General features: G+C 39.0%; 1 protein-coding gene across 1 annotated transcript in view; it reads right to left on the bottom strand.

The window, feature by feature from the left end:
- SLC9A9 (solute carrier family 9 member A9) overlaps nt 1-17936 on the bottom strand; it is a 554145-nt gene extending 536209 nt beyond the window's left edge. Inside the window, exons 1-2 of the mRNA XM_021678860.1 lie at nt 17591-17936; nt 2748-2950 (exon numbers count right to left, since the gene is read on the bottom strand). Coding sequence (XP_021534535.1) covers nt 2748-2950; nt 17591-17765 — 378 coding nt within the window. The 5' untranslated portion in view covers nt 17766-17936. The remainder of the gene's footprint in view (nt 1-2747; nt 2951-17590) is intronic.
- Between the last annotated feature and the right edge of the window lie 1536 nt (nt 17937-19472).

Here is a 19472-nt window from a genome sequence, read left to right as displayed (position 1 = left end):
TTTGTTATTTTCGCAGACTAGGTACCCCACCCCCAAACGACATATAAGAAAGAAATGTGCATTACACTATACTCTGGCCATTTATAACAAGATCCTTTCCACTTAAAGTCATCTAATATGGTTAAGTGCACCAGTGGATGCCTCTTTCTCCACCAGCAATGAGGGAAGGATTTACTCTGGGTACTGAGTTGTCTATTGCCAACCTTGGATGCCTGGAGAGGCAAATGCTAAGTATGACAAATGAGTCACATGATTTAGACATTAATCGAGAAAATACTTGAGCCATTCAAGGTCAATTAAACTTTTTATGTATAGAATTCATAATCTACCAAATGAAAAAACCAAGAAGCCCCCAGCAACTTGGACATTTTCTCTAACTCTTGCCTTAGTTTTTCAAAAGCAAACACTGGAGTTTGGCTGCTGGTAAAGGAATCAATATGTCAATAACAGAGTAACAAAATTTCTGATCAGTTACTGGCAATCCTGCTAGAAAAAAAATTGCTATAGTAACAGAGATAATTATCAGCATCTTTGGGGGTCAACCTGTTTGGTGAAATAGTGTTGTTTAGAAATGCAGATGAAAATAGGTAAGAGAGTGAGGAGGTAAATAAATACCTTTTTTAAAATAAATAATTTATGTCCAGGTGCTAACCAGAGGTAAAACTGAAAAGTATGTTTTAATTAAAATCCTATGCTGCCAACAAAGTCATTTAAAAATTACTTATTTCAAGATAGATAATTTTCTATTATCCATGTGAACAGAAAGAATCATGTGGAAGAAATCATCCAAAACAGCAGAAGATCTAGAAGTTGCTCCTATTTATTTCAGAAATACATTATTTAATTTGCTTTTTGCATGTTTCAATTCACTTTCCTAAGTCTGACTTCAGCTAATATTATAATTAGTTTGACTTTCCTGAGCCCTCATCAAGTTCTAGGAGGAAGTTAATCTAGAAATGTGCTAGTGGACGATAATGTGAAAAAAAAGTGATTAAAAATTATCTATCTTGAATGAGGAAAAATGATAGACCAAGTATCTCCCCTCCTATCCCAAAACTCTCAAAATGGAAACAAATGTCTATATATTAACAGAAATCTAAATCTGTATGAGTGAAAGTGCTAAAACAAACTTCACTAATATCAAGGAAGCTCTCAGGTCTGACTCAAAATGTTATGGAATGAGTCACTGGTTCTTAGCATGTACTTGTATTGTTAAACACAAATTCACTTATTCCTTCTTCCAAGGGCTGATCCAGAATGCATAACACACTACAAGATATAATCTTGGGGCACCTGGGTGGCCCAGTCAGTTAAGTGCTGGACTCTTGGTTTTGGCTCAAGTCCTGATCTCAGAGTGGTAGGATCCAGCTCCCCCATCCCTTCACCCAGCAGGCTTGTGCTCAGCATGGAGTCTGCTTAAGACTCTCTCTCCCTCAGGATGCCTGGGTGGCTCAGTCAGTTAGGCATCTGCTTTCGGTTCAGGTCATGATCCAGAGTCCTGGGATTGAGTCCCGCATCGGGAATCCTTGCTTAGCGGGAGCCTGCTTCTCCCTCTGCCTGCTCCTCCCATTTGGGCTCTCTCTCTCTCTTTCTGTCTCTCTGAAAAATAAATAAAAATCTTAAAAAAAAAAAAAAGACTCTCACTCCCCCTCCCTTTCCCCTCCCCCCTTCCTCTCTCAAAAAAATAAATCTAAAAAAAAAAAAAGAGGTAATCTTATCTATTTTCTGACCCAGAGTCCTGAGAGCAGAAGGAAACTTCCTTCCAATAACCGAAACAGTTCACAAATTTGCAAAAATAAAACCATTTTTAAAAGATGGGTCATTGGGACGCCTGGGTGGCTCAGATGGTTAAGCGTCTATCTTCGGCTCAGGTCATGATCTCCAGGTCCTGGGATCGAGTCCCATGTCGGGCTCTCAGCTCAGCAGGGGGTCTGCTTCTCCCTCTCCCTCTGGCTCTCCCCCTGCTTGTGCTCTCTCTCTCTCTCTCTCAAATGAATAAATAAAATCTTTAAAAAAATAAAATAAAAGATGGGTCGCTTCACAATTTTTCTTTTTCCTACCTAAGATTTCCAAACTAAACTGGTGGAGTGAAGATCTCTTGAGATTGACTGTGTGTCAGTATATTTATAAACAGCCAAGTGGTCAGTGTTTTGTGTTGGCAGCCAAAAGCCAGTCATCCCAAATCAAGGTTTACAGGTGCAAATTTTTTCACTCCCCTGTATATTCCTTTTGACTTAAGGGAGATTTGATCTGAGTAGCCAGCTGGCAATATACACAATGACACTTAGAACACATGTGTAAACTTGAAACAAGTAGGGGCACTTGGATGGCTCAGTTGGTTTAAGCATCTGACTCTTGATTTCGGCTCAGGTCATAATCTCAGGATCCTGAGATTGAGCCCCAAATCAGGCTCCATCCTGGGCACAGAGTCTGCGTAAGATTCTCTCTTCCTCTCTCCTTCTCCCTCTGCTCTCCCTCCCTCACTCTCTCTTTCTCTCTCTCTCTTAAAAAAGAAAAAAAAAAAAAACTTGAAACAAGTATCATGAAAGGCAGAGTCAGAAGAATTACTATCTTTTTATCGAATGTATCTGTCATTTGCAAAACAATTACATTAAGTATACCCCCTTAGTCAACTAAATTGTTCCAATAGTGTGGTGTTTAAAAAGGACACATACACGTGTGTTAACATATTGCATATGATGGCTCAATTATTTAAACAAAAATATATGATCAGATGGAATCCTTACCTTTTCAAGTATTGCACTGCCTTGGTGAGGATTGATGTTATGCTGGCTTATTTCTCTCTTGTATTTATATTCATAAACTTGGTCAGTGATATTAATCAGCAGAGTTGATGGACTGAAGGCCAGTTTTCCACAATCATACACAGTTCCACTTTCAATATCTGTTGGTGCTGTAGCATACCGTAAGATTAATCCCATTATGAGGCCTAGAATAAAGAATAAACAATTGCATTGGAGGAACTGAATCTAAAATGTTCACTACTGGATGCTTTTAAATATATGATTTTGAACTTACAGAAGTGGCAGGAGAAAAGGTTATATCATTACCTGGCTTAGAAAATTGTTCACTCTTCTATAGATACCAGTTCAATAGATTGCATTAAGATATTTGTGGTGTGGACACTATTGCTTGAATATTCAGCATATATTCCCCTGTTTTTCCTTCCTAATGGAGCCACAAATTTTGGAGAGAAAAGCTACCCACTTCTTTTTTTTTTTTTAACAGTTTTTTTATTTTGTTATGTTAATCACCATACATCATTAGTTTTTGATGTAGTGTTCCACTTCTATCCAACCAAATGCTTCAAGAAAACCTTTGCTCTTTAACAGATACTGAGTAATCTAATCAGTCAGTGGATTAAATTTCCCAAAAAGTTTTTGGTCCACAAGTCAGCACATATCTAAAAGAGTGCCATCAAACTAAAAGGAGGCACTTATAGTCCATGGTTGGGAGAGAGATGTTCTTTCTTTTCTCCTTTGGGACGTGAAAAGGCAATTTGTTTCCCCATTTTTTTGCTGGCAGATATTTTGCAACCTTGAGGGGACCCAGTCGAAGGGCATGGTCAATATACTGAGAATCTTAGGACCAAGATACAGACAGAACCTAGGTCCTGATGACCTCACCGAACCATTGGATCACTCTATTCAGGAGATACCCTACTTCTAGACTTCTCATTATGTGATACAATACATTCTTTAATTTTTCAAACAACTTTGAATCAAGTTTCTGTTTACCTGCAGCAAATGCTTTCTAAAGATACAACATTCCTTTCAGTGAAGAGTTGAACCCAAGTAACAATCCTTGACTTTTAAGTTTACATACTTACATGTTACGATGCTCATGGTAATCTGGACTGTAAACTCTCCTAGTATTATGGATTTATTAATAAATAGCAAAGAAACTTTAGAGGCCTGATGTATGTGTTTTAAGATAAATCCACAATCCACTATTTAAAACATCAAATGTTGGAAGGTTTTACCACTCTTGTGAATCCAGTCACCTAATAGCCTTTCATTTACTTAATAATTTGTTGGGTGCCTATTTTGTACAAGACATTTTTAGACTTAAAAATGCAACCCCAGTCCTATAGGAGCTCAAGTTTGTAAAACACAAACCCTTAAGCAAACAATTATAATACAATGTGACATGTGCTATGACAGCTGGTAAGCCCTCTGTTATATGAGTATAGAGAGAAAACACTCCAAAGCCCTTTGAATGATGCAAAGCTTTAGAGGAATCTTAAAAGGTCATATAAGATTTGTCCAGATAAGCTGAATCAGGGAATAAGTTGGGATCCAGGTTGCACATGTGGGTGGCAGTACATAACAGCAGAGACAGCTAAAAGATCCCCAGGATTTATGTTCACCAATGTGTAGCACAGTTGTCAGGAAAGTGGATGCTCAGTCAGAGATTGTTTCCTGACTCGTGTCTGGTTAAGTTCTCCCCAATGGAATATAAGCAAAAGTGATATGTGCCACTTCTGGAACACAGCTTTGAATAAGTAGGTGAGTTTTCCCCTTCTCCTTCCCCATCTGTCAGATAGATGGGGAGGAAACAAAGGCCCTATAAGTAAACAGAGTCACTAGACTGAAGGAGCCTTGGTCCCTGAGATACCAGGTGGGGGGAAAGCCTCTGCCAACCAGGAATACCTACGTTGGACTATTATGTGAGTGAAAAGTTAACTTCTGTTGTGTTGTCACTGAAATTGCAGTGTTAATGTGTTAACCATCACCAGGATAACCTACTGGAGATTATGTATAAATACAGAAGGACTTAAGAAACCTGGTGGATTTAGAGAGTCAGTAGTGGTGTGAGAAGAGAATAAATGGGGGAGAGAAAAATGATAGAGAGAAAAAGAGAGGCGTTGAGAACTCTAGACTACAGGCCAGAGGCAGAGACCAAGTCATAAGGTAAGTTCCTTGGTCATGCTAAAAAGTTTTTATTTTTAACTCAGTGGTAATGTAGAACTATTGAAATATTTCAGGTAGGAGAGTAAAACAATAAAATGTTTATGTAAGTGCTATCACTTTGGCAATAATGTAGAGACCTAAAGAGAATGATGGGTGAGAATAAAAACAGATTTTCTTTCAATAATATTTTTACTTCATTCCAGCTTCAGCATTTGGCCCACTCCTCCATCATAGTGAGAAATACTGTATCCTAACCTTTGTTAGCAAGAGAAAATAAGTGATGGATACATAACCACCATAGAACAGTGGGCAGACTTTCATGTGCCATATCAAACGATTACAGTAAAACTAGCAGGAAAGAGAAGGGAAAACACGTTATCTACACTGCAAGTGGTTTAGGGTGCCTGTGAAGAACATCACTTTGTCAAGACTCTTTGTCTAAGAAGGATTCATTTTCTAAGTTATTTGGCAGGTACCATAAGTGATTCTATGACCTGTGTTTTCTATTCAAGTGGGATATAAATAAAGGAAGTCCAAGACACTATCTGCGTGGGGCCTGAATAGAGAGAACCTATATTAATACTGTTCAAAATTCTCAGAAGGTGAGCCGCTTATTTTTGCAATATGCTTTCAGCGCAACAGCAAGTAAATATGAAGTGTCCACTGTTTTTTCCCAAGCAGGGAACTCAATTATTTGTCATAATGAGCGCCTTAATCCTGGGCCCCTGTGGTTAAAATCATATAAGGCCTCAAAACCTAAATGGCCCTGCCTGGACCTTTGTATCAGCTCTGGTGCCAGCTTTCAACAAGAGGTGCGCTAGAGTAAATGGAGTAAGCTGCTTGCCACCAGTGCGGACCAGATGTAATGGTCATGACAAGGCATCTCCCAGACGGATCTCCCTCTGTGAGGACTGCAGCTGATCAATGGTCTCAGCTACTGTGCCCCAGAGTCCATGACCATATTCACTGAGGCCAGCCGATGACTGAGTTCAGTAGGGGTACCGAGGCAGGGAGGTGGGGCTGCTCTGAAGGGTCACCATGGCTTAAGGATGTCCTTTCAGCCTTGCTAAACCTTTCTTAGAATTGTGCCATAACCTAAACCTTTTCCTACTCAGCCTTCCCCTCACTCCTCCCTCCACAGGAGCTACAGCTGCACCAAGGTCTGACAGCTGTCCCAGCATCCAACCTCTCTCTCCCCATTTTCCCTCAAAAAAGTTTCCCCAAGAAATCTTTCACACGACTAATCTCTTCCCAGTGTCCGCTTCCCAGAGGACCCAATTCAACACACTTGACAAAAGGCTCTAGTCCTGCTTCTCCTCACCCCAAGTCTCGAGAGGAAGCAACATCTTGACACAACGTGAAGGCCAGTGGGGAAACAGCAACTGCACAGCGCACTCAGTTGACAAACACATATGCCCATTTGAGTGCCCTCACTGCAGGAGCAGTGGCTGGAAAGATCCTTAATGTCTGAGGCCAGACACCCACCCACAGAATCTGACAATGCTTCTGACAGCCAAATGTCCACTCGGCACTTTAGCCATATGTTGAAACGAATATGGAGTGTTGAATTAATGCCACTCCAGCACAATGTTGTTTGAAAGCAGGGACAGATAAAGAAGGATTGCTAGTAGGAAAAAAAATGCTATTGGAAAGGGTTGTTTGTACACCCCCACAAAGGTATAGGATAAAGAAAGCACCAACCACCTGTGCACAGAAGGAAAGAAGAGACTGGCTGCCACAGTTTATGGACACAAACCACCATTCTCATTGTTAAGCCACAAGCCCTGGCCTTACTTTCAAAGGAGAAAAAGAGGCAGCTTGTCCAGGCAAAGCAATACCATGCAAAGGCCTTGTTCTAGATTATATTCTCACAAGCTGACACTTCCCTGAGCTCTGCCCCCTATCCACCTGGTGGCATCACCTTCTCCAAGCAAAAACTCTAGTCCAGATGCATCCCTGCCCCTACGTGTCTGGGCATTTGGGCAACTAGGAGGGCAGTAGTATAGACATGCTGTTTAGTGAACCTTGACCTCTCCCCAGCAGCATACAAGCCCCAGGATAGAGCTTGGACAATATACTTCATTCCTAAACCACTCATAGTCCTACAAATTCCATTTCAAGTTCCACCTGTGGGGGAGCCCATGCTCTGATGCAGCCTGTGCTCAATGAATTCCTTCATCTTTGAGTTCTAATAGCACTCACAGTTTAAACCACACCCTTTATGGCCCAATTTTATAAAGGCTTACATTGTTCAACATTGCTTTGCAGACCTTGGCTTTGTCTCCCTCATTAGACAATGAAACTGTTTAGGACAGAGACTCTGTGCTATTCTTCATCTCTTTTTCCTTCAGGAAAGCTACACTTTGGGCAGAATTGTAACCCAACTTTGTCTAAGTCCACAAACTCCCTTGGAATCAAGAAGAAAAGATCCTCCAACCTCATGTAGTTGGTCAGTGACCAACATTTTAAAATGTCACATGTAAGGAACATCATACCGAATGCTGTGATGTTCCTGTTCTTGCAGAGCTTGCAATATAACACCCATAGCAGATGCCTGACGGGCAACTGACACGATCATGTTTGTAGGAGAAGAAAGGAGGGAAGAAGGAAGGAAGAAAAAGCCTCATGGGCACTCAAAATGAGAAACATTTAGAAATATGAGCCTTGTCTTTCTGGGCTGGCTTTCACTTCATTCTCCCCATTGAAAATATAAAAAAACTCCCCTACCTCCCTCATTCTGCTTTCATGTCACAGACACACAAGGCATTGCTCTAAGACTTGGGAGAATTACAAAAATGAATAAAATATGGCCTTAACCCTAAAAGATTTAAATATTTTAATCCTACCAGGCCTTTTCCTCTTGCCCAATCTGTGATCCTGATTTCCAGTAAGAATAAGGTATGAGTATTTCCTAAGTCTCTTCTATTAAGCCTGCGTTTTATAACCAATCCCCCTGCATCTTATTGACAGTCATTTTACATGATGCTGAAGCATTTTCCTAAAGGGACTTTTCTTAGAGGAATATGGATGGGGATTTACTTTTATATATGATGATTATATTTATATATAATGAAACAGATCACAGAACGGCTTTGAAAACACGAAGTGTCAAAATCTCTCTGGCTATGTTTAGACCTAGGCTGTGTTCATACACTTACACACACTGCCACACTGCATGGCACACCCCAGCAGGCTCCCTTTAGATTCTTTTTCTGTAGAAATGGTACTCCCCTGGAGTCATACAATGCAACAAGACCATCTACACATGTATCTAATCAGACTAGTCCATGGGTATATACTTAAACGCTACATGATACTGAAGAGAATTTAGAAGTCTAAAGCAAACATATGTAGTTAATATGTGAAGACTGAAGAAGAAATGAATAATCTAGATAAATGAAGCATTGCCCCTTACTAAAACAAGAAGATAAATCCTTAAACTATATATTATATATCAACTTGATTAGTGTATCAGACACTGTTGATTGCCAACCTAGCATCCCTCCCCACCCCCTCACTTTTTCCCAACAAAGCCCTGATTTGTTCAGCTATCCACCCCACCTCACACAGCTATGTACGGAGGGTAAGCTGACTTCGCCCTCAGCTCCAAGGGTGTTCCCATTTCCCTTGCTGGTAATTGGTACTAGAATGGCATGTGACTCTATTCCGGTCAATAAAAACTGAAGGGAAGCTGGTTAGGGAGCTTCTTAGAAAAGCTTTGATATCCTAAGACAGAGAGAGAGGAGCGATAAGCTCTCTTCTTCCTCAGGATATTATTAGGCCTGGTTAGGATGCCAGGAAATTCCATACACACCTCAGTCTTCACCTGATGTTAAAGTCAGCACTGGGAATAGCAGAGCAAAGAAAAGGAAAGGACCTGGGTCCTTGATGACAATAATGGGCTGCTGAATCAACCAGCCCTGAAGACTATTCTTCTCTGGAGTTCTATTTATGGGAGATAATAAATGTCTTTATTGCTTAAGTCTGGTTCAGTCAAGGTTTCTGTTATTAGCAACTGAATGCATCCTAACAGATATAAACTATTTTTTTAAACAAGTAAATGTATAAAGTCCTAAGGAACCCTAAAGGAAAGACCAACTAAAACTCCACCCCCCCAGTGTTAGGGAAGGCCTCACACAGGAGGTTCTTAAGGATGTGTAGGAATTCTCTAGGTAGAGTAGAGGGCAAGGACTTTCTAGAAAGAAGTATTCAGAAATCAATGAGCATGGTGCTAATCAGGCACATCAAGCAGTTTAGGACGGCAGACTAGGGCAGCTGAGATCAAAGGCCCCAGCACAGCTGAAAAACAGAAAGGGTGTTCAAGAGGGAGAGATAGTTGGCAAGAAGGTCTTGAGAAAGAACGGTGGGAACTTCTTGTTGGGAGAAAGACTTGCTGTGTTTTTCAGCTAAGGAAACAGCACTGGGAGACAATTATCTGAAGGGAGAAATGAGAATTAAGATATGGAGAGGACATGGAAAGGAAGTTAACATTATAATTTGTCTATATTTACATGAGAAAGAATCTAGCAAAGGAATCTGAGTACAGGAATTTTAAGATGACAGTAATAAAATTAAGCCAAGGAAGAGCATCGTTTACCATCATTAGGACTTTTTACAAAGTGGGAGACTCTTTAAAGCAGAGATTCTAAGACAGTATTTCAGTCACCCAGATTCAAAAAATACAAACTGGGGATTCAAAAATGTGGAAATAAAGAAGGAAAGGGTGTGACAAATATTTTAAGGAAGCCAATAGGGGGACAACAATGAACGGTCTGCAAATTAGTATTCACAAATATTGGACTTTAAGTGTTATCTCCACAATTGTTCCCTTTTTACTTGATAGTTATCTGCCTCCCCCATCATATCAAAATCTTTATCAGAACAATGATTTAGAGAGATGATATGGGTGTGAATTTCAAATGCTAAATGCATTTCCTAACGTTTTCCTGTTAGGACTCTGTCAGAGTCCACGCGACCAGACTCATGCACACAGGTTTCAAACAGTTTTACCCTGAGATTAATCACAGACACAACCGAAAGTAAAAATATACAATGTTCTCTGATTATTTAAGGATTTCATTCCTTCTCTGCCCTCCCACCAATCTTCTAAATTCAAAGGATGAAAGGAAAGTGTGGGTGTTGCTAAAAAGGACACAGTTTATTGCTTTGTGCTGGCTCATTATCAACTTGCTTTGGTGTAGAAAAAAATCCTATAAGGGTTTCAGAATAGGCCTGGGGCACCTGCCAGTAAGAGTATCCCATGATGTCCCAAGGTGGAAAGGGGCCCATGAACCTGTCCCACCTTAGGATGCCTCAGTCAAAGTTCTATGTTCTCACAGGTTAGAGTTATGTGGGAAATGACAGAAAGACCCCAACCATCAGGTCTTCTATCATGGTAGGGTGTCCAATGTTTTTCTCCATCCTTAATGTATACTAAACAACACACATAGGCACACACACACACACAACACACACACAAACACACACAGACATACACACAGCACACATTTCACAGCACTCTGGGGTTCCTAACATAGGATTATAGATAACTTTTCTCTAGAAACTATCTCAGCCACCAGCTTATATGTAGCTAACACCCTTGCAATCATCTCAGGAAGTTTACAGAAGAAATATATAGAGATATCTAACTAGCCACATACTGACTAAAACAAAATGATTTATTTTATTTTATTTTATTTTTTAATTTATTAGTTTATTTTTTTTAAAGATTTTTTATTTATTTATTTGAGACAGAGAGAATGAGAGAGAGCACATGAGACGGGGGAGGGCCAGAGGGAGAAGCAGACTCCCTGCATTGCAGGGAGCCCGATGCGGGACTCGATCCCGGGACTCCAGGATCATGACCTGAGCTGAAGGCAGTCGCTTAACCAACTGAGCCACCCAGGCGCCCCCAAAATGATTTATTTTACAATATTTACACAAAACAATCAATTTTTTTCCTCAAACCAGAGGGGGAAATATTACAAAGTAATATAAATAGTAAAAGAGCAGAGGGGGGTAGGGAACTCTCTAGTAAGTAGAGATTTTCTCCCAACCCCCCTTTCATCTCAGGAAGGTAATGGAGAAAGAGAAGATAGAAGAAAGTAAAGGAGACAAAACTAGGAACTGCCACGTTCAACTTTATTTTCCTAGTGAATTATTTCTCAAACTCTAGTGCATTAGAAATCTCTGGAAAGTTTGTTAAACACAGATTGCTGCACTCTGCCCCAAGTTTCCTACTCAGTAGGCCTGGGTTAAGGCCCACATACTTGCATTTCTAAAAAGTTCTCAGGTGATGCTGATGCCATGAGAAGCACTGTCCTATAAGACAACAAGTAGTTCCTACCAATATAAGTGCCATCTCAGTCACAGAACTCTGTCAGAGTCCATGCCACCAGACTCACGCACACAGGTTTCAAACAGCATGGAGAGCCCAGAGGCATAATTAAAGATTCTACCTTCAGTCCCTTCCAAAATTTCAACCTAATTAAACTAACACCTGATGAAAGCCTATTTTGCATGATTCACAAGAATAAGGCATTTACAGTAACTTCCCCACCCATTCTGACAGCCACAGACATTCAAAACCAGAGTGACCGTGGACTTGCAACACTGTTTTCCACTGTTTTCCCTGATGCTGGGGCAGGTGTTTCCAGGGCAGCCTCATCCCTCTCTCTGGGACATTTTAACCCAGCTTCCTGGCACGGACGTACTTTCGCAATATTGCTCCCACTGTATTTCTCACTCTGGCTTTTTGCTATGATAGGATAATATTTCTGAGGCCTTAAGATAAAAGAAAAACTTTACTACTTGCCTCCTTTCCCCACCCCTGACTACACATCAGCAGCAGACTTTGGTGAGAGGACAAAATTTGAGAGCCTGAGTTTTCAAAATTTTCTTCTTGCCAATTATTCTGTGAAGCCTTGGCCAAAGTTGCAAATTTTCTGAGCTTCTTTGTCCTTATATGCGAACTGAAGATCATTGTATTTTGCATGGATGTGGTAAGGATTAGCAATAATATTTATAGTTAGATATCTCAGTCTCTATCTTTCTTCTGTAAACTTCCTAAGATACTATCACCTGGCACAGAGTAGACATTTATTAAATAATAGCAACTCTCCTATGGCTAGGTGTGTGAAAGGACATGGGTTTTATGGTCCCGGGCTTGAAGCTCAGCCCTGTTACCAGCAAGTCATTTCATGTCTCTGCGGGTTGGTTTCCTCTTTTGTAACACGAAAATGATACCTCCTCCCCAACATATACATGCACACACAAATACACCCAGGTTTGTGATACCCAGTGGCCACATGGAGCCAGACCTACCAAGGTTTGACTCCCAGCTATGGCATTTTGTAGATCTGTGACCTTAAGGAGGTTACTTGATTTTTGGTGCCTCAGTTTTCCCATCTAAAAAAGGTTGTTGTGAGGATTAAATGAGTGAACATACGTAAAGCCCTTTTGACAAAATAGTTCACATTGTAAACACTACTTGTGTTAGCTATTTTTACTATTATATTTTAACATAATAGATGTTTCACAGATGTTAATTCTTTATATCACCAGTTTCCTAACCATGTAATTTTAATCCAATTTAGACTATATATAATGTCTCCATAAACAGTTTGAATCACAGATTCATTTTCTTGATGTGTACACTTCTTAGTTAGCCTTTAATACCCTGAGAGAGGATCTTCTGAGGCACCACAGTAGTTTGCACTCAGGGCTTCCTCTGAGGCTCCTTAGAGATTCAGAAGCACAACAGAATGTATAGGAGGTTATTTTCTTAAAATCAACTTTTGAAAACCTACAGAGAGCAATATGTCTTGAATTTTTTTACTTTTTCAACATTTATTTGGCTAACACTTTACAGCACAGAAAACCTTGCCCTGATCTCTGAGGCTCCTTAAAATCAACCCTTTTACACTAAAGGGAGAGCAAGTTCAGTTCACTGGGCTCTTAACCCCAATTACCTTTCCTGCAGATCCCTTCAAATTAAACCAGAAACACTCTGATTTTCACATGAATGCATCCATAAACCCCTGCATCCTCAACCTGCCCTCTCTGTTCTGATGGTATAACTCGCTCTCCTTACCTTTCTGACAGGAATTCAATAAGACTTACCGAGTACTCACTACAAAATCAGAGCAGAACTGGAAGCACTAAGAGTGGTGAAATAACACTAACTAAAATCCTGTCTGGTAGGGTTCTGGAAAGAAAGTTACTGGTTTGGGTTGCAGTGGCTGAGAGATGCTTGATGGCTGAAGTTAGTCTTGGCCTAAATTTTGAAAGACTTTTGCAGCTAGAAGGGTGCTTTCATTTCTTCGTCATTTTACAGATGAGACAAGTAAATGAGTGAGATTAAGTCACTCGACCAAAGTAACGCATCTAGCTACTGAAAAAACAGAAAGTCATCAGGATTAAAAACCCAAATCCCCAAAAGAGCATCCAATGCTTTCTCTGTAAAGCACACCACGTTTGAGTAAGTACAAAGCCTCAGAAGGGCCTTCCAGTCAGGGGGAGGAGCACAAAGTGGTAATAAACATCTTTTCTAGGCCTGGCAGCCAAGAAGGCAGTGCGGGACTGGAGCAGAGCAACATGGATCAGGAGGGTGGAGCCATACCTCGTTCAGCAGCACAATTTTATCCTGAGGAAACTCCAAGCAGTGCTAGGATGAAATTAATGTCCTATGATTTTTCAAGAGAGAGCTTTTAAAACCTTAGTGATTCATCACGTATCAATGTTACCTATAAATTTCAAAAAACATGCTACTGAGTGAATTATTTGATCCTATTATCTTGCTAAGTGTGCTGTTAGAGAATCAGACATAGTTTACAGAGTTTAATATGACATAATTTAATGAATTCAAGATCTGAACTTTGTGGTTTGGAATTTTCCTCTGTCCACTAAATAGTGAACGAATTTCCACATGAGTTCAGATAGTATCCCTTAGATTGTAAGGCCATAAAATCAAAGATAGACTTCTAAGAGGTTTAAATTGTTCTGTCCGTAAGCTTGGATCCCAACCCCTCAAACTTATAGCATTATGAATGCCCTCTAAGATATGAGAGCCCCCAGTGATGTGTAATGAAATTCTTAATGCTACCGGGGAACAAGGAGCAATTTTTCTTTTATGAACAATGAACATGGGATACAGGGCCCTAAGTGAGCAGCACTAAGTGCACCACCTGCTGTCAATCAATATTTTAACCATTAATGTCATTTAAGCTATTAGTCCAATTTAAATGAATATCATCATTGCTTAGCTATTAAACAGTTATAGATTCCAATCCTTGAATTTTGAAATAATGAGAGCCATAGAATGTCATGAGACAATTATCCATTACTGTTTCTCCTGAAGTGAAAATACTGTTATAATGATGTCACTGATTTTCAAAAGCATCTTAGGACCCTTCATGTCAAAAAAAGAAGACATTTTTCAATAATAGATTATTTGTAATTGGAGTATCAGACTTATCTCCAATGAACAGAGAATCAAACCAAACACTACACATGATTTTTCTTAGCCTGTACAACCCTTCATATGACATCTTAAAGTTAACAACTTGGAAATTGTTTCTAACAATAACTGTAAGAGAGCAGTTAAATGTTCTGCTTGATAACTTTTCCCCTCACTTTTCTTTAACTGCTCATTTCCTAAGCCCCTGCTCCTTAGAATTTTTAAGTTGGATTCCTGATATACTGATAAAATGCATTAACATCTATTGTGTCTTCTAAAGGAAATTAGATACATTTCAGCATAATACCAGCAGAAAGGCAGGATGTCTTAGTAGAGATGGAGGTTGAATTCCAACTCAGCAGCTGATTACATGACCTTCACCTCAAAAAGTTTTCCTTTCCTTGCCTGTGAGATTAAGATGTTGGAATTATCATCTCTAAGACTCCTTCCCAATTCATGAATTTCAAATTCATTTTTAAGCACTGGGCACTTCATTCACTTGGCATTTCCTTTCCTCTTCTCATTTAAACGTGTTTATTAGTATGTCCAGTCTTGTTCCTCTGTTGTAGTCTCAGACTATTTTATCACTGACAGAAAGTCCCTAATAAACATTTCAGATATAACACTTAGATCATCCCTGAAGAAGAAATATGATATGTCATTAATGCCACCCATATGGACTATTTTCAGAGACTATTGGTAAGAGCTCTTGTATGATAAACAGGAACCAACCTTATTAGACATGTGTATAGATGTATAAAAGCACATGGACCTTGGAATGGCTGTTCAATTTTGGGGAAGTTACTTCACTGTTCTGAGATTTAGTTTCTTACTCTGTAAAACGAGGGAGCTGGAGAAGATAACCTCTTAAGATCCCCTTAAATTTCAACAATTATAATTCTATACCAACAAAAAAATTAAACAACACTAGAAATATTTTCATTGATTTATATAGTTTAAGATAACTCAAGGATACTCAGAATTCTAGTAAAGGAATAGTTATGCATTTATATGCACATTTTCATAATTTTTTTGAAGTTTTATTTATTTATTTTAGAGAGAGAGAGCACAAGTGGGGGGAGAGGCAAAGGGAGAGGGATAGAGAGAGAAGCAGACTCCACGCTCAGTGTGGAGCCCAACACAGGGCGATCTCATGATCCTGAGATCATGACCTGAGCTGAAATCAAGGGTCAGCCGCTTAACAAACTCAACCACCCAAACGCCTCTGTTTTCATAATTTTTATAATCATTTTACTTTGCACTGTTTCAGAATTTGCTTTCAATAACTTACAAATAAAACATTCGTGAAAGAACAGAAATCAGACAACTTAATCCCATCTTATAAACCATAAACCTTAAGAATAGCAATTTAAAGAAATGCTATCTGAACTATTGTGCAATACACTAATATTTTATGACTTCAACCGCAACTTAAAAGTATTTCATGAAGTTTTGAGAATTAAAGGTAATCTGGAATTTTTTTCAGGTTCAAAAATAAAAGTTGCATTTATGTACTGTGAGTACAAAGTATGGTTGAATTTTAATAAATCGCCAAAATTTAATCAAAAGTTTTACAAAACAGTATCTCCATGATAGATAAACCGAAATTGGCAAAATGAGTCATAGTTTAATCAAACTCAGTGCTGTGAAGAAATCTTTTCTTATTAGAAGAAGGTTATAATTTTAAAATCTGTATTGTTTTGCAAAACCATATATAGCCCTTTAATTTAATCCAAGAATTACATTGTTTCTGGCTTCTCAGATTACATCCCATATCCTCATTGATTATTCATTAGCCAAGTCGAGAGAAAGAAAGATCGTGGTTCAATGTTGATGGAGAAGGGCAAATGACTGCTGCCCAGGGCTTTACATCTGACAGAATCACTTCCTTTCTCTTTGACTTTCTCTTCAACATGATGTTTTCCCCTCAAAAGAGAGTTTTGTGCTTTAAGACCCTCAATACAAAGGAATTTAACCCTGTGCTCTGAAGGGATCAGCACATGAGTCTCCTGAAAAAATATACTGCTTAGCCTAAAACTTTTAGTTCCTAGTTTAAGTATCTCAAAGTGGAATTCGGTTAAGGCATAGAATTTCTCATGGTCTCAAATCATGACTGTACATTGTTATCATCAGGACATCACATGGTTAGCATATAAAATGTTCATTGATCCTGTTCCCTGAACCTCAGGGATATAAATGGCTTCAAGACTTCCAAAATGAAAAAAAAAAAAAAGACTTCCAAAATGAGGGAAACAAAATATAAAAAAAGTACATTTCTTTGCAATAAATTATAGCAATGCCCCACCTGTTTTCACTGTATTCAAAATTCCTGTCCATTACCAGGCTGAGATCAGAACAGTAATGTGAAAGTGAGTAAGTTTTAAGACTACTAGTGTCTTGCATTTTACTTTCAAAGATGAGAGTACAATATGGATAATCTGTCACATTTTATCAACTTCCTGAAAGGCATGACATGGTAAATTGCACAGAAAGAGTAATATTTGGGGAGTTGAAAATGTTAAATGCTTTCCCACATCTTGCCTCCTCTCCCCCCCAAAAATGGTACATACCAAATAACATTAAAATGACAAGAATTATAAATTAGGAAGTCTGAAATCAACTTAAGACATGAAAAGTATTGCATAAAGAAACTCTCTTATAAGAAAATAAAATATTGCCTATATAATTAAAATGGATTTGGATACAATTATTCCAATAGGAGGGGTGGGGTATGTTTCTGAACATTTCCTTCTTGAAACTAGTTGACAAAAGAGGATTTACTCCATACTCCATTTAAATGATGTTATTTCTAGAACTTTATAATGCTTATCAGTTCCTCCTATGAAAGATGGGCTGCTCTTTGTGACTGTGGAGCCATGACTTCCCAATATCTATCATTACAAAAACAGTTTGCTCGGTTTGACTCCCCACATGACAATGGACCCACATCTGTCAACAGAATCACATTATGGATGCCATGTGAGAACATGACTGTGACATTTACTCTTGTGACAGGGCAAATTTCGGCAGCTCATCTGGAAAGAGATGAGCATTCATTATGCTGCGGCACCTTTCATCAAGCTAATGACATTTCAATCAGCACATTTTCTCCAGTTTCAATACTTTGCCATCTGAGCACAAGTCTCTAATTACGCCCAAGCAACAAGTTTCACATCAATCCTACAATTTCTGCACTCACCATATACCATCGCTCCTCCGGTTTCATGCAAGAAGCGAAATCGATGATTTTTAAATAACCAGATTGTCAAAATGGTAAGGATGAGCAAAAAATTAAAGACAAGCAGCTCCACCGCTCCCTGATGTTGAAACTGATACTCATCCTTCTCTGACATAAACCTTTGCTGTCTCTCCATTCTCCGGTCTTCTTGGGATTCCTTAGATAAAAACCTGGATAAGAGCTATTTTATCAGGATTTGCCTAAGACAGTCTGGCTGCCTGAAAATTTCAGAATAAACACTGCCACTTAAGTTGCTACTTCATGAGCGTTCTGCCTTGGCTTAGTATTCAGATGGCTTCTAGTTACAACTTCCTGTTTCTCTCTTAAAGCAGCCCTGTCTCTTTTCAAACTCCAGAGTGTAGTTTCATCATGGACTCTTACTATCTTTAAACGATTCATTCCACGAAATTATCTTTCATGTTGGACAGACCTACAAGCAATCATTCTGAGATCTTGAATCATGATTCTTATTGTCTCAAATAAGCTCCTGAAGCTGCATAAATGGTAAATTGTAGATTAAGAATAAAACAGATCACCTTTCATCAGTAACATTTTCTAAGGTCAAAAAGCTGATTCCCGAATCATAACCTCACTCACATGCCAGATTTCTCCTCTACAACCAAAGTCTACCAATGTAATAGGGAAAGATTGATAACCTCTGATTTGACCTAAAATGATTTCACAGGAATTTTCTTTTAAGTTGAGAAGCAAGAAAGAATTTAATATATGATTCTCTCTCTCGCTCGCTCTTTCTCTGGCTTTATATAACTGGTAGTCACAAGCGCAGCGTTTAAACTCTGAATCAGTTGTTTCCCTTTTAACAAGAATAAATGAAAGCAAAAGACAAAAAGAAAATCTGTTCCCATTTCTACAGCTGTGCTGTTTGGATATGTTGAGTCAAAAAAGACACTGAACACATACCTCTGAAGGAAGAAACTATACGGCCATCCTCAGTAATACCACATACATGGATTTCTCTTTATAGGGTTTCTGGCCCAGACATTCAGGATGCACAGAAATCTGCCACAGATCACAAACCTCTGTCCTGTGGCAAAACAATGTGGTTAGGTCACTGAGGAAGAGTCTGCCATCAGCTACGAAGGCTCCAGAAATCACAAGGCCCAGACCATAACAGTGATGATTCTTCAGATCACCTTCCATTTGGCAGGCTAGTTCTGTTTGAATTTATATTTTTATGCTGTTTGAAAACATTCAAGACAATACTACTGCCAGGGGCTCTGCTGCTTTTTTAGCAACTGCTATGATTTGTTTGCCTTATTGGTTCTACAGTGCAATTAGATACATTCAAGGGTTAAGTGAGTTTTTTCTTCATTTCATGGTATCATTGAAACTCAGAGGAGTATAAATCACTTAGTATCCCCATACGTGACAAAACTAGTATTTAATTTATACAGTGTAAATGATTCCTTGAGTAGGAGGAGTCCAAATATATCCTCCAAAGTTCTTGTCACCAAAAGCTAAAGGTCAAACATGTAACATACTGGGAACTAACTAGCTCCTCAGTAACAGTTTCACCCACAGGAAAGTCTATCAACCACTTACTATAAAACTGCTGTTTCAGCTTCTTTGCCTTCTGCGACTTTTGAAGCTGATTTCCTCTCTGCGTTTAATTCAGCAGGGGGGTATTTATGTGGGCTGCAGATGTTCTTTTAACACACTACCCTTTTTGGCAGGCATATCTGGGATGACTAATATTCAAACTGCTTTGAAATCTGTCAGGTAATGCATACAAGAATTTCATGAAGCTTTGTTAGCAGGTTCTACCTTTATAATTTTGCAACTCCACAGGTTTAGTCTTGAGTTGCTAGATTTACAAGATAAC

The sequence above is a fragment of the Neomonachus schauinslandi genome, chromosome 1, assembly GCF_002201575.2.
Source record: "Neomonachus schauinslandi chromosome 1, ASM220157v2, whole genome shotgun sequence".
NCBI lineage: Eukaryota > Metazoa > Chordata > Mammalia > Carnivora > Phocidae > Neomonachus > Neomonachus schauinslandi.
This window is presented reverse-complemented; position numbering and strand designations above follow the sequence as displayed.